This window comes from Hyperolius riggenbachi, chromosome 12 (genome assembly GCF_040937935.1).
Source record: "Hyperolius riggenbachi isolate aHypRig1 chromosome 12, aHypRig1.pri, whole genome shotgun sequence".
Lineage (NCBI taxonomy): Eukaryota > Metazoa > Chordata > Amphibia > Anura > Hyperoliidae > Hyperolius > Hyperolius riggenbachi.
In genome coordinates, this window is record NC_090657.1 from 24,950,041 (window position 1) to 24,971,918 (window position 21,878).

General features: G+C 43.4%; 1 protein-coding gene across 11 annotated transcripts in view; it reads left to right on the plus strand.

The window, feature by feature from the left end:
* TANC2 (tetratricopeptide repeat, ankyrin repeat and coiled-coil containing 2) overlaps nt 1-21,878 on the plus strand; it is an 897,702-nt gene that overhangs the window by 867,229 nt on the left and 8,595 nt on the right. For all 11 annotated transcript variants that reach the window (XM_068263005.1, XM_068263006.1, XM_068263004.1 and 8 more), the window contains 3 exons: nt 12,122-12,213; nt 14,780-14,926; nt 19,193-19,293. In XM_068263005.1, the coding sequence (XP_068119106.1) occupies nt 12,122-12,213; nt 14,780-14,926; nt 19,193-19,293 (340 nt within the window). The remainder of the gene's footprint in view (nt 1-12,121; nt 12,214-14,779; nt 14,927-19,192; nt 19,294-21,878) is intronic.

Below are 21,878 nucleotides of genomic sequence, written 5' to 3' on the forward strand. Positions count from 1 at the left end.
ATTTACACACTAACAATTATAATGCACTTACCCTATGCATGATACTTATCCAGCACATGTCCTAGAGTTTCACTTTTGTGAGATGATTTTGGAAAGCAGGTTTGGCTGCTTATGTATTCATTTTGGTCCCCCCTAGTGGCCATCTTTTCTTGCATTCTATGATGACACAGGGATACAACCAGCATTACTATGTGAATGCAAAGTCTTCCTTTGTGTATACAGTATGTAGTCTTGCAATGACAGACTTTAGTCATCTGACGTGTATTCATGGCAACACATATCTGCAACAAGGCAAGGGTATTTCAACTTATTTGTATAGTAAGAGAGCGTCTCATAGAGGCAAATCAGCTTTAAGTTAATGGAACCTTTAACTGATTATACAGAGTGCTGCTGCTTATATCCTATCTCCGAGTATTCTTTAATATAAAACTGAAGCAAAGATAAAAAGAAGTCAGAAATGTTTGGAGAGGAAAGGCTCTGTAGAGCCCTCCTGGTCATCTCTCAGTACCCATCATCCAGCACTGTCAGCCCGGTAGCATGTATGCCTTTGGGGACCCTCAGAAGGCTCCAGGAGCACTGAGGTCCTCAATTGCTCCAAATACGGCTGGCTCCGTACTGCTCATTCACCTCCTAAGTGCTCCCAAAGCTGGCCGGCTCCATATTGTGCACTTGTCCCATTGTGCCTCTGAGGCTGGCCAACAGCTGAAGGACAAGGACAACTGAAGTGAGAGGGTATGGAGGCTACCATATTTATTTCCTTTTACACAATACCAGTTGTCTGGCAGTCCTGTTGGTCTTCTGGCATTAGTAGTGTGCGAGTCACAACCCTTAAACAAGCATGCAGCTAATCCAGTCAGACTTGAGTCAGAGCACCTGATCTGCATTCTTCATCAGGGTCTATGGCTAAAAGTACTAGATGGATAGCCAGGAAACTGGTATTGTTTAAAAGAAAATAAATATGGCAGCCTCCATATCCCTCTCAGTTCAGGTGTGCTTTAACAACTTCTTTCATATACGTGATTTAGAAAGCTCCCCCCGGTCAGAGTGCATTTACAGATAGAGTTTAGCAGTAGCAGCCTGTTTTTCCCATTGCCGGGTTCGTTTAGCACAAGTAGAGAGTACTATGTAAATCCTGGGCTATGGAGTCAGTTGGACAGTCTTTTAGTTTGGAAGATGCTGCCTGTTTTTATGGCAGCCCAAGCAATCATCTTGGGCCATTGCTAATGAGCCTAGTTAAGGGCTCAGACCTCATCTGTTCTTGGCTCTATTGTAGAAGTTAATGAGACAAAAACTAAAAATCGGGAACAGCTTGCTGAGGAGATGAAGTTTTAATGCGTTCCTTTAAAAAACTTAAAAGATAAACTACCTACCTTAAAAATAAATTGAAGTAATGCAGGATGTGTATGCATTAAGTCTGACGTTCAGGAAAACAAAACTGGGCGGATAAGGTGTGATATTATCTTGAATATTTTCTTGACGTTTAATTGCACTGCATATAGAAGACCAGTGATATGCTTGGCTATCACTGCTTTAATTCCATTCTGTGTCATTTGCTACAAGGCCTATTAAACGAATAGAGGATGAACTATAGTGGTAAGGGTCCTGAATGAGTGTCCCACCTACTTATTTGCCCATGCCTATTAAGATGCACACCTGAAAGTGGTGAAGATCACATTTAGTAACAAAAACAAAATTAAAAAAAAGGCGTATCAACGGGAAAGGAGTTTTAAAATTTTCTGACGGAATTCCGTGTATTTCGGAATTCCGCGGAACGGCTCAGGAATTCCCTCGGAATGAAACGGTAGCGGAATTTCGGTAGTGGCGGTATGCGGAATTACCACGGAATCGGAAATTGGCTATTCCGACCATGCCTGCTGCTAAAGGAGGGTTCGACCCAGTACCATATGGTGGAGTTGATGGAGGTGCTTGCAGAACATGCTAGTCATATTTACCCCAGTAAAATAAACTTGTAAGACAAAAAGTGCCCCCTAGGCAGCACTTACCTTGGAAGGGGGAAGACTCTGGATCCTGAAGAGGCTTTCTTCGTTCACTACAGCCACAATCCAGCATAGAGACCACCAAAAGGACGCCGTCAAGGGCTTGTCATCCGACACCATAACCATAACAATCAGTGACACGCCTCGCCACTCGGGCTCTGGCAGTAATATCCAAGCTCGATCGGGTCCGCTCTACTGTGCAGTCGCTAGTGCGCGTCACTGCATTGTTATGCTTGTGGAGCCATCCTAGGGTCTCTACACTGGATCTGAGCTACTGCAGAGGACAGTGGAAGCTTTATTAGGGCCCAGAGGCTTTCCCCTCCTGAGGTAAGTACCCACAGGGGCACTTTTATACCAGAAAGGTTTCCTTTAAAGGCCTTCAAAATATTTTTGTTTTCTAGTCTTGAAATTGTCAGGTTATGCACTATGCTTTCCTGCGTTCATCCATCTTCCTAGCTTTCTATTTATCAAACACCGCAGGCTATAGACAGCATCTGCTATGAGTCACAGGAAGTGCATCACCTGGCCAGCGGCAAGGGTCATATAACTATAACAACTGCATGCACCTCCACTCACGCCATCATGTATAGTGTTGAGTAAAATCCTCCATTAATACCGCTAGTTCACCACATACTTTTTTCCATTTTTCTTGCATACAATTACAATCTTAATAGAACTAATTTGTTCATGTAAAGTAAGTGCATAGAGAAGAGAGTTGACACGACAGTTATGTAAAAAAGTAAAAGCAAGACATTTTAAATCAGGATGATACCATTTATTGGCTAACTAATAAGAATAAGCGAGCTTTCGGCTTTGCAGCCTTCGTCGGGCTTAAAAAAGTAAGAGTAACGTTTTGTAACATATGTAGACATATCAATATTTTATCTTCATTTCAACATTATAAAATGACAAAGGTGATGTGGTAGCAAAGTAAATTATTCATAGCTTTTTTTTGTTCAGTCACTCAACACAAAATTAAGAGATTTGCCGTTTTTTTTTTTTGTGGAGAAAGTAGTTACAACCTCGGCTCAAATATCTGCAGTTACCTTCCTTGGCAGAAACACCTTCAAGACAACCTCTGTCTTCCAGTCTCTGACATTAGCAGAGAGCTCTTTCTTTCCATTTCTAGATACTACAGATTTTTCAAGAGTGTCTGAGACAAAATATTGGTAGGTTTTTAGAAATCCATGCAGAACTGTCTCAGGCATCTTAAGAAATCACTAAATAGTGCAGACTCCTTCTAAAACTGTTGTAAAATAGAAGGAGCTAGGAGGAGTCTCTCAGACAGTGCAGTGTGTGAGGGGAATTCCTGTTGCTGAGGTAACCAACACACCTGCTGTATTGATAGTAGCAGGTTCTGAGGAGGAATTCAGCAGGTGGGAGGAGCACCATACAAATCATGTCTAGCCTGCACTCTGCACTCATGTCTAGCATGCAGTGTTACATCTGTAGAACTGCTATCAAGCACTTCTTAATCTGCGCCAGTTTAGGGATGGATTTGCACTTTTCTTAACTGTAGTGCAGCTCTAGAAATTCATGCTAAAATTGCCACTATTACCTAGGATTTAAGAAGGTTCTTATTATCATGCAGAACTGTTCTCCCTACTGGTTAGAACAGATTAAGAAGAAAAAAACTGTTGGTAATGCGTTGATAAATCTCCCCCAGAATTCCTAGATGGGAGAGTTTTTTTTGCATATGCATCCCATTTCAAATTGCCTAAAACTTCATAATGGGCTTAAGATTGGGCCTGTGACTCGGTCATTCCAGAGCCCTCCATATCTTTAGTTTAGCAATCCTTTGCTGGATTTAGTGAAATGTTTTGTGTCCTCATTGATGTTTTGCACAAGGGCCAGTTTTGGTTGAACATCAATCTGCTGATGGTTTTATATTCTCCTCAAGCACATTGAATAATTTATACAGTAGTAGATTCTATGATTGTAAGCTGCCTCGATCGACACAACAAACTAGCCCAAAACCATAAAATTTCAGCCATATTTTATATTTGGGGCCTGATTCATCGAGCTGCGCTGCTTAGCAGTGCAGCTTAATGTGAAGGAGCGCTAACTTTCCCTGCCTTACATAGCAGCGCTTGCTGTTATGTAAAGAGCATGCCTTCCTGAGTTACGCGCATTGCGTACATAGCAACGCACATCACTTTAACTGCGGGCGGTCCTGTGAACTATTGTTACCGCGATACTTCACTCACGGCCGGTACCATCTTAATTTACATAGTTACAACGCTGCTATGTAAGGCAGGGAAAGCGGGCGCTCCTCCTTCACATTAAAGTGATCCTTAAGTCAACTGTAAAATATGAGATTTACTCACCTGGGGCTCCCCTCAGCCCCCAGCAGCCGATCGGTGCCCTCGCAGCCCCGCTCTGACGCTCCAGGACCCGCCGGCAAACACTTCCGGTTTGGCCGCAATAGCAGCATAGGGGGCGATATACAGGCTGGGAACACGAAGAATCACTCGCGTTCCCATGCCTGTCGGCCGGTGACTGCCAAACCGGAAGTGCTCGCCGGCGGGTCCTGGGACATAGGAGCGGAGCTGCGAGGGCACCGATCGGCTGCTGGGGGCTGAGGGAAGCCCCAGGTGAGTAAAGCTCATTTTTTACAGTTGACTTAAGGTTCACTTTAAGCTGCGCTTAATGTTATGTGTATGTTATGCTCTAGCAGTGCTCCCCAACCCTGTCCTCAAGGCCCACCAACACTGCATGATGTGTGGAAATCCACAGTAGTAAAGGGGCACTACAGCGAAAAACTGTAAAATGTAAAATATGTGCAAACATATACAAATAAGTACATTTTTTCCAGAGTAAAATGAGCCATAAATTACTTTTCTCCTATGTTGCTGTCACTTACAGTACTTAGTAGAAATCTGACAGAAGTGACAGGTTTTGGACTAGTTCATCTCTTCAGAGGGGATTCTCAGCAAGGCTTTTATTCTTTTATAAAGATATTCCCTAAAAAGGATTTAAACAATGATGCTGGCCAGCTTCCCTGCTCGCTACACAGTTTTTTTGCAGTTGGACAGAGCAACTGCCATTCACTAAGGGCTTTTGAAAATAAATATATCCCTGAGAATCCCCTATAAAGAGATGGACTAGTCCAAAACCTGTCGCTTCTGTCAGATTTCTACAACCTACTGTAAGTGACAACAACATAGGAGAGAAGTAATTTATGGCTCATTTTACTCTGGAAAAAATATACTTCTTATTTGTTTTGTTTGCACATATTTTAAATTTTACAGTTTTTCGCTGTAGTGCCCCTTTAATCATCTCTGCTGAGGCATTAATTACCTCAGCTGTGCATGTTTGTGGTTTCCTGCAAAATATGTACTGTTGGAGGGCCTTGAGGACAGGGTTGGGGAACTCTGCTCTGTGGTATCAGAAATCCTCTTTGGTTTCACCAAACAGGTCATCTGGTGTTCAGGCCAAATAATTATCTTTATCTTTGCCTCATCCATCCAGAGCATAGTTTTGCTGGAGTCCTAGTCTTTTTGATGATGTTCATAAGCAAGGTTTAGTATTGCCCCAATGTTCTTTCTAGACAGCAAAGGTTTCATTGTGGCACAACAACATGTGACGTTTCTTTTTAATGGTAGACTCACGCACTTTCCCATAACTAATGGTGAGCACTACATGTAGCTCACGTAATGATATTCTGGGGTTCTTAAAGGGTTTCTTTCAGGATTCTGTGGTCTGCTCTCTGGCTAAATGTGCTTTGCCAGATTGGCCTGGGCAAAAGTTCACTAGCAATTAGCTAATCATCTCCACTGGTACATCATTTTCCAGACAGTGGAATAATTGAAGTTCAGTTGTTTGGCATCATTTCAAACCCTTTCCCAGAGTTATATACTTTCTGAAGACCTCAGAAAACTCCTTAGTCATGGTGATGTTACAGACTTCAATGACAAAGGACAATTCATACGATACGTAAGCAGTATAAATGAAACCAGTTACCCAAGATCCTATAATGTTCCCCTAATTTGGCTCTTTATCATTTTACAAATTTGAGGTATTAATAAATGTAGTAGAGTACTTACGTTTCCACATCAAAAGTTGGATTGTTTTGTTACTCATGCATGATGCTTATTATATCACTGTGGTCTATAATTATCGTTGAAATGAAATCTGTATGTTGAAATACATTATGTTAAAGTACAGTGTTTCCATGAAGGGTATTTACGTCTAAACTTACTCCTTAGTAATACCGGTTTGTAGCTTGTTTCAACAACTACTTTACTTGCTTGCGCCACCTTTTGTCACCTATTCGCATTCGCATTCGCATTAAATGCGAATGGCGAACAGCCTAGGTTCGCTGGCGTACTGTTCGGGCCATCTCTATTCCTGACCTAACTGTATAGTATATACAGTTAGGTCAGGAATAGAGATGGCCCGAACAGTACGCCAGCGAACCTAGGCTGTTCGCCATTCGCATTTAATGCAATTTTTATTTATTTTTTTAAGTTTGCAACGGCCGTCGACTTTCGCAGTTAATAGCAAAGTTCCCAAACATGCTAGAAACACAACATTTGCAACTATAGTTAGTTACTGCAGTAAAATGACAAGATTTTCTCCAAACTGAAGAGCAGGGCTGCTCAAATCCGATCCGGGAGACATCCGGATAGTTGCTATCCGGATATCTCCCAGTAAACCTGTGCAGGGTGGGCGGGGGATCAATCTTACCTGTCTGACGTCTTCTTCGTCCTTCCCTCGGCACCTCCCACGATGCGCTCCACGCACGTTACGTGATTACAAACACTTCCTCCTTCAACCCGGAAGGTTTACTGGGAGATATCCGGATAGCAACTATCCGGATGTCTCCCGGATTGGATTTGAGCAGCCTGCCGGGCCGAGGCAGAGGCGAGAGAGGCACCAGCCTCAGGGCGCAGTGTAGGAGGGGGCGCAGAATTCATTCAGCTGTCATTCCCAATTGTGTTTGAAGCAGAAATAAATAAGAAAAGGGGATACATGGCAGTGACTGCAAGCCCGATAACTAGAGATTAAGGTGTTGGGGATGTTGGGGGCCCTGGGGCCCTCTTAGTCTAATAGCAATCCGTGTGTGACAGCTGAGGTGGGAGGGATGGAGGGGCGCACTTTGGTGTCTCAGCCTTGGGTGCTGAAGGACCTTGTCCCGGCTCTGGCAGCCCTACTGATGAGGTCTTTTTGAAAAATATTTTTTCCTGTTGTACCCACTTGTCCTCCTTCACAGACGCTGAAAATTTGGTGTTTCTAGCATGTAAGGTGGCTTTGTTATTAATCGCTAAAGTTGGCGGCCATTCGCCTGCCATTTAAGTCTATGGAGCCCACCGCAACCGGCTGGCTGCTGTAATTTTGCATTTGTGAACCAAAAATCTAACGTTTGCTACATCACTAGTCAGGTATGCTCCTGTTCTAAAAGTGCATAACATGGCGGCTGCTGCTGCTGCCCAGTGCTTTTAAAGAAGGAAATTGCAAGATATTCAAAACTGTAACAGTTATGTATTCAACATACCTGTATCACTCTGTAGTAATAAATGTGTGTGACTGTGATGTTGCACACATTTATCAATACCTGGAGAAGAACTGTGTTACCTGCAGTAATCACATTCTTTTCCCCTGTCAAGTGGATCTCAATTCTACATTTAAATTCAGTTTACCAATGCTGGATGAGGAGCGATTGGGAAGGACTACACTTTAAATCATTAAGTCTCAAATATCTCGAACCTTTCGAATCTCACAAATTCTGTACATAAGAGTTGTGTGATCTGTGGTATAGTTGCCCACAGTATAGGTAGCCAGGCATAGGTGCCCACAGTATAGGTAGCCAGGCATAGGTGCCCACAGTATAGGTAGCCAGGCATAGGTGCCCACAGTATAGGTAGCCAGGCATAGGTGCCCACAGTATAGGTAGCCAGGTATAGGTGTCCCTAGTATAGGTAGCCAGGCACAGGTGCCCCCAGTATAGGTAGCAAGGCATAGGTGCCTCCAGTATAGGTAGCCAGGTATAGATTCCCCCAGTATAGGTAACTAGGTATAGTTGCCCCCAGTAAAGGTAGTCGGGCATAGGCAGCCAGGTTAAGTTTGCCCCCCCCCCCCCGTATAGGTAGCTAGGTAAAGAGGCCTTCAGTATAGGTAGCCCCTCCCCATGCTCCTCCGCTTGCCCCTCCAAGTAGATAAAAGCAGGGTGTGACCTAGTCCATTGATTCCAATGTGGAGTGAAGACCTCCCTCTTCCTCCTCTGTTTCCCTAGTGCTTGCTTCTGCTGCTGACTAGACCAGGCTCCACGCTGGAATCGTAGAATCGATGGACTAGCTGTGCCGATGCTTTTATCTATGCGGGGGGGGGGGTGTATGAGGGTAGATGAGGATGAGTGGGAGGAGCAGCGGATGCGCAGGAAAGAATATTGTCATCTCATATTTTTGTTTCCCTTTTAATGCACACCAGAGTTAGTTGCTACATCACTTTGATATTCTGCTCAAAATTAACATCTAATCTATCGATTGTATGCAGAAAGCCTAAACCTGCTACTTTCTTTAAAGGAGAACTGTAGTGAGAGGGATATGGAGGCTGCCATATTTATTTCCTTTTAACCTCCTTGCCGGTTATCCCGAGCTCAGCTCGGGGTAACCTGCGCAGGAGGATTTCTCAGGCCCCGCTGGGCCGATTTGCATAATTTTTTTCCCCTACACGCAGCTAGCACTTTGCTAGCTGCGTGTAGTACGCGATCGCCGCCGCTCGCCGCCGATTTGCCGCTACCCGCCGCGCCGCGCCCCCCCCCCCCCCGCCCCAGACCCCTGCGCAGCCTGGCCAATCAGTGCCAGGCAGCGCTAAGGGGCAGATCGGGGTTCCCTCTGACGTCACGACGTCTATGACGTCGGTGACATCATCCCGCCCGGTCGCCATGACCGGGGAAGCCCTGCAGGAAATCCTGTTCTCAACGGGATTCCCTGCATACTCTGATCGCCGAAGGCCCTGGGCTCGCTACATGATTTAGAAAAAAAAAAATTTTTTTAAAAAGTGCGGCGCTGCCTCCTTGCCGGATTTTTTAGACCGGCAAGGAGGTTAAGCAATACCAGTTGCCTGGCAGCCCTGATGGTCTATTTGCCTAAAGAAGTGTCTGAATCACACCAGAAACCAGCATGCAGCTAATCTTGCCATATCTGTCTAAATGTGTCAGAAACACCTGATCTGCTGCATGCTTGTTCAGGGCCTATGGCTGAAAGTATTAGAGGCAGAGGATTAGCTGAATAGCCAGGCAACTGGTATAGCTTAAAAGGAAATAAATATGGCAGCCTCCATATACCTCTCACTACAGTTCTCCTTTAACAAAATAACTACCGGTACATAAAACTTGCTAACTACACACTATTTAGTATTGGCTGTCATTACTTGTAGATTTGTAATCGGTTGCTTACCCTATTCTGAAAATTACTTACAATAAAACCCTGCAATCTTAAATGCAGGTTCCACCCTTTTTTTCTTCAGTGTTTCCACTGGCTGCTCGGCTGATCATGTGACTCTTTGCAGAGCTATGGCAGGCAGCAAGTTTCCATCACTGTCTCATAAACTGCTATCAAGTTTCCTTTCAATCTTATTTTAAAGGGGAACTGCACCAGTGATAATTCAGCCATTGTGCATAGCGGAGTAGGTTTAAATAGTTTTCACAAGCCTTTTTTTAAAGGGAAGGTCCAAGCAAAAAAAAAAAGAGTTTCACTTACCTGGGGCTTCTACCAGCCCCATGTAGCCATCCTGTGCCCTCGTAGTCACTCACTGCTGCTCCAGTCCCCCGCTGGCAGCTTTCTGACCTCGGAGGTCAGGGCCGCATTGCGTACATTTTTACGCATTCCCGCTAGTGCAGGAACAGTAACATATACATTTTTACGCGTTAGTGGTGCAACGCATACATTTTTGTTCCTGCACTAGCTGGAATGCGTAAAAATGTATGCAATGCGGCCCTGACCTCCAAGGTCAGAAAGCTGCCAGCGGGGTACTGGAGCAGCAGTGAGTGACTACGAGGGCACAGGATGGCTACATGGCGCTGGTAGAAGCCCCAGGTAAGTGAAACTCATTTTTTTTTTTTTTTGCTTGGACCTTCCCTTTAAGGCATGCCAGATCTTGAGCAGATGTCAGATGACCGCTGTACACACACTGGCTTTTTGTTTCAAGATTCTCGTCCATGGTGGTCTTTATCGTGCACCACGGCCGGGTTCAAATCCGTGTATGTTCCTAGCTTAAAGGGGAACTTTAGCCTAAACAAACATACTGTCATCAAGTTACATTAGTTATGTTAATTAGAATAGATAGGTAATATCATCTCTTACCCACCCTGTTTTAAAAGAAAAGGCAAATGTTTGTGATTCATGGGGGCAGCCATCTTTGTCATGGGGGCAGCCATCTTTTTGGTTGAAAGGAGGTGACAAGGAGCAGGAGACACAGTTCCAACTGTCCTGTGTCCTGATTACCCCTCCCAGCTGCACACACTAGGCTTCAAATGTCAAATTCAAAATGTAAAAAAAAAATTGCACCAAAACAGCAGAACGAGAACAACATTATCAGAAATCCCATTATGCTTTGCACAGCATCAGGGGAAAAAAGCCCGGGCAGTTTTCTTCTGTGCAGCTAAAAATGAAGCTTGTATAAGAGAAACAAAGTTCTGATGCTGTGAAACTGTTAAAGAAACATCAAGCCTTTTCAGTGCTGCTGAGTCGATTTTTAGTCCGGAGGTTCACTTTAAAGCTAGCAGATCTGATAAAATTAGAAGCATAATTAATAATAATAAAGTATAAATTAAAGTTGTTCCTGCTGAATTTCATCCAATGACTCTTCTTAGAGGTCTGCAGTTTGTAAAAGTTTTAAAACATGCGTGTACTCTAGCCCCCCGGCCTTTCAAGGTGCATCTCATCTCAATAAGAAATTCCTATAAGAATGGGACTTAAAGTGAACCTCCAGACTAAAAATCTACTCAGCAGCACTGAAAAAAACGTGTTTCTTTAACAGTTTCACAGCATCATAACTTTGTTTTTCATACATAAGCCTTATTTTTAGCTGCACAACTGCCCGAGCATTTTTCCTCTGATGCTGTGCAAAGCATGATGGGAATTCCTATGTGGTGGTTCTCGTTGACTAGCAACTGGGGGGGGTGATCAGCACACAGGACAGTTGGAACTGTGTCTCATGCTCCCTGTCACCTCCTTTCAACCAAAAAGATGGCTGCCCTCATGAAGTCAAACATTTGCCTGTTCTTTTAAAACAGGGTGGGTAAGAGATTAATTATATTACCTATCTATTTTAATTAACATAATTAATGTAATTTAATGACAGAATGTTTGTTTAGGCTGGAGTTCCTCTTTAATGTCTGTCGCAGCAGTGGATGACCACTGGCTGATCCCAGCAAATAATACTGACCATTTACCTCTCCATAAACAGGAATACTTAGGCAAGCATTCATGTGTGCACAGGGTAGCTGTAATGAGGCCCAGAGGGCAGTCAGGTCATACATGCTCGATCAGTGTTTTGACAATAATGAAAAGTAGAATGTATTAGGTTGCTGTTGGTAACGCTCTAATTCTCCATTGAGAGATGTTTTTTTTTTAATAAACCTACAAGTTCTATGAGGACTTGCCCTTAGTCATTTTATGGTTCAGGAACACATTCAAGGAATTTACTTTTTCCTCTATTTAGCACACATTTACAAAAAACACAGTTTGAAAACTGGGCAAATACTGCACTTTTTGATTGTTTTCTTAAGTGCATGTTGTTAAAGGTGTACTTGTTAACGTGCTACAAGATCACTTTTATAATAGCAATACTGTAGCTCAAGACGTGCCCAATTTTTTAGGCTGTGCTAGCTTTTTAGATTATCCCAATTGACCCATGTTCTCTCTGCTGCTCCCTCCAATATTTAGACCACTCTCGGTCAGACTGCACCTATATATTTGTCCCCCCAGGTTCCAGTAATTATCCTAACCCTACATCTAGCCCTGGTCTCTCTTGTTTCACCCTGTCTTCTCTGTTTCCCATTTGTATTACCCCCGATGTTATATCTTCTTCTTCCTCTTGATCCTCCTCCCCACGCCTGTTTGGTTCTTCCCTTGCATTGTATTAGTTTTTTTACCCATCATGCATCCTGTACACTACAGGTCCAGCCACCTGGGCCATGGCAACGTCCAAGCCAGACATCATGATCATTCTGCTGAGTAAACTGATGGAAGAGGGAGACATGTTCTACAAGGTGAGGAAAATGGGACAGGCCTGGAAGATGACAAACTGAGTAATACAGTAAGAGAACAGAAATAAGGAATGTGGTGAGCAGAATTTTATCTCAGGAAGTGATGACATTGGTAAACTTGAAGAAAGTGAAGGCACAGTCCCTGAAGGGGAAAAGTATCTCCTGCTGTCCTTCTGAATTAGGTAGTAGTTTATCTGTTTATATGTTACGGCAAGAACCGGAAGTCTGGAAACTGTCCAGCCAATATGCAAAGTGGCTGGCTACTGCGGCAAATATGCAAAGAAACCGTGTTCAAATTATGTTTTCGTACTTTGGCTGGCCAGAAGAAAGGCAAACAACACAAGTTCAGCGGTGCCATCTGCATTCCCCGGCTCTTCCCCATGCCCCCTCTCACCTCTGTCCCAGTGAGTAAACATACAGGACAGGCTGTCCCAGCGCACCTGTACTCTCTCCCTCCCTGATGGGTGTGGTCTCCAGCTTTCATTGCAGCCTTTGTTGCCAGTTATCTGCTGCCATATGAAAACATTACCCATATGGCAGCAAATACTGGAGACGGGGCTTCCCTGTATCTTTCCTCCCTGTAGACAGGTGAGAGGACAAACAGGGCAGGAGGAGCCAGGGAATGCAGATGCTGCCAATGGACATGTGCTGTTTGCTCAGCCATGCTCCATGAAAGCCTTTCTTTGGGACTTGGCCGGTCAGCTTGTTAGGTTACTTTCTTGTTGGCCAAAGTATGAATGGAGTAACGACTACTTGAATTGGCTATATCAACTGGCCACCTTGGGTTCTGGCTGTAATATATATAACACATGACAGGTTAGCAGGTGCTTGGCTCAGCCATGTCTGTATGTAGGGAAGGTAAAAACCAGAGGATACTGGTGCCAAATTATCTCGGGGTTGTAGTAAGTGGCCTAGAGATTCCATCCTGCTCTACAGCTTTTCCATAGTGTGCAGCTGGACTGGGAATTCGGTGGGTACCTGAGACATCAGATTTTTGACCATTCTTACCCATTAGTGATCATAGATCTGTAGCCCAAGCTTTGTGATTTGATTTCTAAGATGCAAACATTTGTCCAGTTCTTCTGAATAGTATTCCCTGCAGTGCTCTTGCTTTTACTACCACATTTATGTTATGGCACAATCCACATTGAACATTCTTCTGACCCCACTTAAATGTAAGATAATGTGGTATTGTATTGATCACAGTTTAGCAAAAGTCCTTTAACTGGTCACTTTCAGTTCGCTACACTTGTTTCTTTATCAGAAGAAAAAGCTGGTGTAGGCTCTACTAGGTGGAGGAGGAATCTTGGTAGAGCAGCCTCTAGTGATGTCTCTATTAGGAGTAAGCATTGGAAATGGAAAAACTTTAAGATGGGCATGTAACCGATAGGTAGGGGTTATGAACCTTAATACTGATTCTGTACGCAAGAAATCACCTGTGTTTCTTCAGAAACCTTTTAACTAAACTATACATAGAATAGGAAGATTTTAATTAGACATACATTTTAAAGGATAACAAAGTGTACCAGAGATGACAAAAAAAAGTTTTATACTACCTGGGGCTTCTTCTAGGCCACATGTGTCGAACTCCAGGCCTGGAGGGCCAGATCCATGCCAGTGTTTAGGATGGACTGAGAAAGAGAGGAATGTGTTCTACCTGATGGACCCCACCTTTCCTGATTCAGTCCCATCAATTCATTTGAGCTGTGCCAAAAATGTGTGAGGACCTTGGTCCTCGTAGGACCGGTTTGACCTGCTCTATGCCCATGCGCATGGATTGCTCCCACGCCGCCGTCCTCCACTGCCTGCAGCTCCGGTACCAGGTCCTGTGACTTCCTCCAGTCGCGGCCAGTCTGCGCAAGAGAAGTACGGTGGCCGCCGGAGAGATACATAGAGAACGCACTTCCTCTTGTGTAGACTGTCTGCGACTGGAGGAAGTTACGGGACCCGGTATCGGAGCTGCAGGCAGTGGAGGACGGCGGTGTGGGAGCGATCCGTGCGCATGGGCCTAGAGGAAGCCCCAGGTAGTATAAAACTTTTTTTTTTCTAGTCTCTGGCTTCCTTTAAGTGAAAATAAAAAAGCAGTTGGACTTACCCCTGCGGTCCTTCTGTGCTCTTGCCATCATTCCGCAACCCTCCAGTCAGCCGCAGTGCCCATCTGAATGCTGGCCAGTCGCAGCCTACTGCGCATCCTGATTGTGCTCTGGTTATCAGGATTGTTCTGAGCAGTGGCCATTTTCACTTACTGCGCAAGCGCAGAACACGCCCATGTACAGGATTGTGATCAGGAGGCCCGAGTGCAACGCATACAGCTGACAGAACGGCGATGCAGCTGATCAGTGGATTGCGGAATAATGACAAGAGCACAGGAGGTCAACAGGGTGCTGGAAGAAGCCCCAGGTAAGTTTAAACTGCTCTTTTAACTTCCAGTTTCCGTTTCTTTAATAGCAAGGAGTGAAAGTGAAAATTATGGAAGACGCAATTTTAGAGAGGGTTTGGGCAATAGCTGCAAATAGTTGAACTGATAGAGAACGTGGTATTTGTGAGTCCAATCCCTTTACTCCCTTAGAAAGGGAAAGTAAAAGAAGCTGCACAGAGATACCAGTATGCCATGAAGAAGTTTCCTCGTGAGGGATTTGGAGAGGATCTGAAGACATTTCGAGAGCTCAAGGTGTCCCTTCTCCTCAATCTGTCTCGCTGCCGCCGGAAGATGAATGTGAGTGCTGAACGTTCTAATGTACTTTTTGTGCCAAGTTATTAAATGTTATAGAAGCTGCTTACAGTATATGATTGAATATAAACCACTCAACACCCCCTTCCCCCATTTTTACCTGAAAGACAAAAAAAATAGTTGATTTGATTATTAAAATGCAGGGTCTTCCCCCATTGCCACTTCCACTGTTACACTGGTGAATCTGCTAGTCCTACCACTCTTGTTCCCTGACTAGTCCTGTCCACAAGTGTGGTCCATCCCTTGCAGATTATTTTAGTAAACCCCTAGTTCCACAAGGATATGAGTTTTATGTCCTCGAACTTTCCCTGTCACCATATATGATCCTGCATGCAATCCTGCGGTTTCCCCACAAGCTCGGATGCATGCATGCATGTTTGCCGGTAGCTCCAAAGGTAGCACTGATTGGTAAAAGGGAACATGTGTTCCCTGAGCCATCTGTGTTTTTTTTTTATTATTAATGAATGACCTCTGTTGCTAACTATTTTTAAGCTGCCCATACACTTGCTAGATTTCCCGCCGATAGACAGCAGATTCGATCAGCAATCGCTGACCGAACGACCGATTTCCATCCGAAATCGATCGTTCCCGTGGATCTGTCCGCGTGGAAAATTTTGCTCGATCACCGGCGGGTCGGGAGTGCGTCGATAGCGGCGTTCGAAAGTCCGATGACCGACGCTAGCGTCAATACATTACCTGTTCCGCCAGCGCGTGTCCCCGCGGTCCCTTCTCCGCACTGGGCTCCGACTGGCTTCACTTACTTCCTGTCGCCCTCCACTGTTTAAACTTTCCCCAACAGGAAGTAAAGTGAAGCTGAAGCCCAGAGCGGAGTAGAGACAGCGGAGACCGGGGGACTCGCGCTGGCCGGATCAGGTAATGTATGCTGGGGGAGGAGGCAGCTCCACAGATTGTGAATCGATTTCATAGTGAAATCGATTCAAAATCTGTTTGCAGTGTAGGTAGCCAATAGATCCCTCTTTGATCAGATTCGATCACAGAGGAATTTATCTGCTGGTCGATCTGGTGGCAATCGACCAGTGTATGGCTGCCTTTAGGCTGGGACCACACGTGCATTGTCGAAAACGGCTGCAGTGTTTTGCAAACAATTTTGCACGAATAGTGCAAATTTCGATGCCTTCTTCACCCACCATAGATCTCTGATACTTGCCAGCAGTCTAAGAGAAGCACAGGTGCTTTGCAATTTTATTCACTGGGGTTTTGGGGGGGGGGCTCATATTTTTTTTTAATGCACAGGAATTGCTATAGTAGCAACATTTGGAACGAACGCGCACAGCACCATTGAAGTGGTCCCAGCCTTAAAGCAAACTTGTGGAGAGAAAAAAATAATAATGAATATGTTCTGAGAGTCCCAACGCTGGAACTGCTATGCAAATAAAGAATGGCACTATAATGATTAGTGCAAAAAAGTGGACTGCAAAAAAGACCTAGGCGCACCTTGAGAATGATGAATTGCTGTACATCCAGTTTATCAATTGATGTATATATTACCTCATTTTAATCAAAATAAGTTGTAGAATAAATGTTGATGTGTCTTACAGATTGGACCCCTGTCACATAAAAATTAGGTAGGGACAAACTAAATCCATCATTCAAAAAATGTTGTTTTCAAAATTATGATTAAATGTAGGAATATTTCAGGAAAACAACAAGGGTCTGAACCTTACAAACTACCCATATTTAAATAGCCCTGGATGTTTTCTTTTCATAATGGTGACATTTGTGTATTTTTTCTGATGTCCAGTCTCTTCTGGGGCTATGCTAACAAAGAATGGTGCTGTAGCAAAAAAAAAATAATGGAGTTGAGTTAAAAAAAAGCCATAGGCCTCCTTCGCAGTGGTGTGTTGCAATGTAACTGCCACCTTGTAACATAGCTTACCGCACTGCAATGCACCACCTATGCAGCGTACACAGTACGGCTGTAGCATTGAGTTATGCATGCAGAGCGTTAACGCTAAACGCAGTGAAGCATACTTTTCATGCATGCATGCAGTGCCTTACCGCTAAACGCAGTGCAGCACACTTTTCATTTTCATAAACGTGGCTAATAAATGTGGTACCACTTTTTTCTGTTCTGTGGTGTTGTGTTCTTGTTATACAGGGAACACAATGCAACGCCCCCTGTGACCGTGGCCTTGGGTGATGTCCAGACTCTTATAGAACTCTTCAAGTTTAACAAATATTACATTTATAAACATTGTAATTTAACCAGTTCACCTCACCACTGAGGGATTTTCCCCTTATGGTCCAGAGCAATTTTCACATTTCAGCACTCCGCCCTCTCATTCACCATAGCTAGTTATTTATAGCTAGTTAGCACAACAAATGATCTATACCTTGTTTTTTTCCCCACCAATTAGACTTTCTTTGAGTGGTATATTGTGCTACGAATTATTTAATGCTAAAAGCATTTTAATGGGAATAGTAGGAAAAAAATTTAAAAAATTATTTCTCAGTTTTCATCCAATATAGTTGTAAGTTAATATGTGCTACGTTAACACCCTTGTATTTTATTTGCCCATTTGTCCAGGGTATTAAATTGTTTAATTTATGTCCCTATCACAATGTATGTCGACAATATTTTATTTGGAAATAAAGGTGTATTTTTTCATTTTTGGGTCCGTCACTAATTACAAGCCCTTTTTTGCTAAACTAAAAGTAATATACCTTCATGACATAGGTAACTATTTATGTATTTTTTTATGTCATTTGTTTCTTCTTTTAATTAGTGTTTTATTTTGGTAACTATGGGAGGTAAGGGGTTAATTAATGGGTATTTTAACCATTTCTGCCACCCGGACGTGAAGCTCACGTCCGGGCGGCTGCTCTGCTGCGGTTCCGCGCTTCGGCGTGCCCTGTGCTGTCCCCCGGTAGCCCTGGGATCAGTGAACGGGAACATGGTTCCCGATCACCGATCCGTGTCCCCAGCCAAAAAACCGAAGTGCTCTTACAAGAGGCTTCAGTCTTTCTGCACGTAAAATTTTCCGCGTGAAGCACAAGGGGAAAAAAAAACTCAAGGTGGCCATCTTGTGGCCAAATAGTTAATTTTTAATGTTATTATATGTGTAAATTGTAATGTAAAAAATATGTAGATGTAGTTTTACTGTTTATTTCCCACACCAAAATATTACCCAAATAAAAAAAAAAAAAAAAAGTTGCAACAAAAAAAAAAAAAGACATGAATAGTTACTCAAGGGTCTGAACTTTTTAAATATGCATTTGAAGGGGGTATACTACGAACATGTTTTTAATTATAAGCTTGTAAATAGTGATGGACGCAAAATGGAAAAAATGCACCTTTATTTCCAAATAAAATATTGGCACCATACATTGTGATAGGGACAAAATTTAAATGGTGTCATAACCGAGACAAACGGGCAAATAAAATACATATGTTTTAATTATGGTAGCATGGATTATTTTAAAGCTATAATGGCCGAAAACTGAAAAATGCTTTTTTTCCATTTTATTCTTACTAATCCTGTTAAAATGCATTTATAAAAAAAACTTCTTAGCAAAATGTACCACCCAAAGAAAGCCTAATTAGTGGCAGAAAAAACAAGATATAGATCAATAAATTGTGATAAGTAGTGAAAAAGTTATTAGCGAATGAATGGGAGATGAAAATTGCTCTGATGCATAAGGTGAAAAATCCCCTCGGGCTGAAATGGTTAATGTAATGGGCTGTGTATATAGATTTAATTTTAATATTTGGCCACTAGTTGTCTCCCCCCATATTTTTTTTTTGATTGTGTGGGTTTTACTGCATACAAGTGTTACCAGAAGTAACACGTGTTTGCTTTCTTACGTAAGGGGCTGTGTATATAGGTGTAATTTTAATATTTGGCCACTAGTTGTCTCCCCCCCATATTTTTCTTTTTTTTCAACTGTGTGGGTTTTACTACATACACGCATTACCTGAAGTAACACGTGTATGCTTTCACTCTGTTTAGTCAATGAAAACGGCATGTCATGTCTGTACTAACGGGTGGCGACGTGAACGCGGATGGGAGCACGCATCGGCGGTCGCGGTAGAGATATGTATATTTACACCTTTGGAGCTAGGATGAAGTCTCCGGGGACAGAGATATACTGTAGCACATACAGTAACTGGTTAATATGAACTCTCTTCAATTTTTTTTGTAGCCTCTGTCTGGATACATTTAGTATTTGGTAAGAAAAGTGCCAGACTTTGTCTATGCTCACATCACATCATTTTACTTGTTTTTACAGGACTTTGGTATGGCAGAAGAGTTTGCCACTAAGGCTTTAGAGCTAAAACCAAAATCATATGAAGCCTTCTATGCCCGAGCTAGAGCCAAGAGGAGCAGCAGGTATGAATATGTTTTTTTTAATAAAGGAACTACGGTATATTTTTTCACTTCTACAATGCTTTGGTGCTTCATACCAATCGTGCTCTTTTCTTTATGGATAAGATACAGAGCTTGTTCGTAAATCCCATGTCTCAGCCTCAGCTGGATGCAGTGTGTCACGTAATAAAATAGCTTTTTAAAGAGAGTCTGATGCATTTTCTTAAGTTTTTATTGAACAACCATCTTCAGCATTAAGATCCAAGCTGACTTGGCAGAACGAGGTATTTTTGCCCCTGAAATATCCGGCAAAATTCCACAACTTTCGTCATATATTTTGCTGCCCGGGAGAGGCAGAGCTGTGCGCGGTAGCTTTGCCTCTTAGTCTATCTCCGCCTCTTCCCACCTTTCTCAGTAAAAGCAGACTGAGAGGGGCGGGGAGAGGTGGAGATTGACTAAATAAGAGGCAAAGTTACTGCACACAGCTCTGCCTTTTCCAGGAAGCAAATTTCTTGCTCGGGTATTTCAGGGGTGTAAATACCTCATTCTGCTGCGGGGATGCGGCGAATCAGCTTGGATCTTAATGCTGAAGATGACTGCTCAATAAAAAAGAGATTAAAAAAAAAGGTGCAGACTCTCTTTAAATGCAAATATCAGTTGTATATCTTCAAAACGAGTTGGTGAGAAGGTTTCCAAGAACCAAGGTCTTGGGGACATTCAGTGAACAGAACCAGTGCCTCAGTGTGAACCTGTAGGCTGCAAACATTGCATCACACTGCTATATTACATAACGTGTTAAGACTTGACTTGTGATGAGTAGGAAACTGGCGGAGGGAAGGATTTGCACTGTTACGGCCATTGCTGAATATGTCCTGCAACCTTCCTTATACTCCCAGGTAATTGAAAGCGACATAAATGATTGCCCCATCCTGCATTTAATGGAAATGGTTGGTATTTAGCATTAAGGAGAACTCTGGAGGCACAAGGTTAATAGTGTGCTCACAGAAAAGTGGTAGACTGGGATGCAGAGTGTCCAGTGTCTGTAGCAGGGCTTCTGTGACTTGGAGGTGTAGCTTCTGCAGATCAGTAACTTGACTTACAACATCAATGCCATAAACAGTTGTGATGTTGGGAACCTTTCCCTGGCCTTTTAAAGCTCCACCCCATCAATCATTAGAGAGGAGCTGGGGTCACTTAGTGTTTATATCTGAGCGGGATGAATAGGGCTTAGATACTAGGTCACAGTGAATAGCTGTATCCAAGGGCGTAACAATAGCTCCCGGGATCATGAGGGGGGGGGGGGGGGGGTGCTTTGAGGGCCTGCTTGTTGGTCCCCACTTGTTAGTGCAGCCAGTAAACCAGAAAAAAAAGCCTCCTCCATTCCCTCACAAAAAAGCCCACCCCTTCCCAACATGCGGAGTAGTGCATAGCTGCCATTCAGTTGCTCCAAATCACATGACTGGTGCGAGTCACATGACCAGGAGCCAGCGAATGGCTGCAGAGAGTGTGCAGCTGTGAAGCATAACATTTCTTGCTTATTGGCTGCACTTGTGTGGTATGGACCAATGGGGCCCCATGCTATCTTTTATGGGGGGGGGGGGGGCATTCAGTCTAGTTATGTCCTTGGCTGTATCAGGACATGCTAGGTAGGAAAACCAATTTACTCTTCAGATTAACTCTGAGACATAAACTCAATAACTATTTACATGCATAAGGCCACCTATTTATAGAACCCAAAACCTATTTTTGTGGCACTGCTGGGTTCCTAATGTAGCAGAATCTACACTGTTTTCACATGTTTAGGTCTGTACTGTTAGTTAAATTAACAGAACCTTATCTGCATATCGTTTACTGGAAATCTGTGAAATCGGTGCTTAGAGTTCTATAGGATACATGGGCCTGATGCACTAAACTGCAGGCAGGCACAGTAATTTTACTGGTAGTGGGGGGAGCACCACCCATTAACTCATTGGCGCCACACGCATATTACTGGAGTATCTTGTGCGTTGCTATGGTAACATGCACTACCATAGCAACATGCACATTATCCCCGTAATGGGTGTGGCACTATTGTGTTAATGGGCGATGCTCTCCCTGCATTAGTACCAGTAAAAATGCTATGCACATGGCAATTTTACTGCTGTTTAGTGCATCCGGCTCATAGATGCATAAGTAACCATCGGAAACATGAAAGAAGCAAAGGATACACTGCACCTATTCTTTGCTCACTCCACTCGCTACCCATAAAATCCTCTTTAAAATTGGCATGCTAACATTCAAAATACTCCACACGACCTGGGCCCCGCATATCTGGAGGATTTGTTGCAACTGCATCACACCTCCCAATATCTTAGATCAACAGGCTTTAATAACTTGATGTCCAACGCAAAACCTTTGGATCCAGAGCCTTCTGTCTTGCTGCCCCTACCCTTTGGAACACCTTGCCAGACGGCTCCAACCCTGAAGGCGTTTTATTTAAGCAAAACTGAAAAGCCACCTGTTTAGTCTGGCATTTATGGTCACATAACATTTCCCCCTGTAAAACATCACAAACTGCATCTACTGCATCTACTGATCTGAGACGAGCTTATGCGCTTTGGGTCCTACAG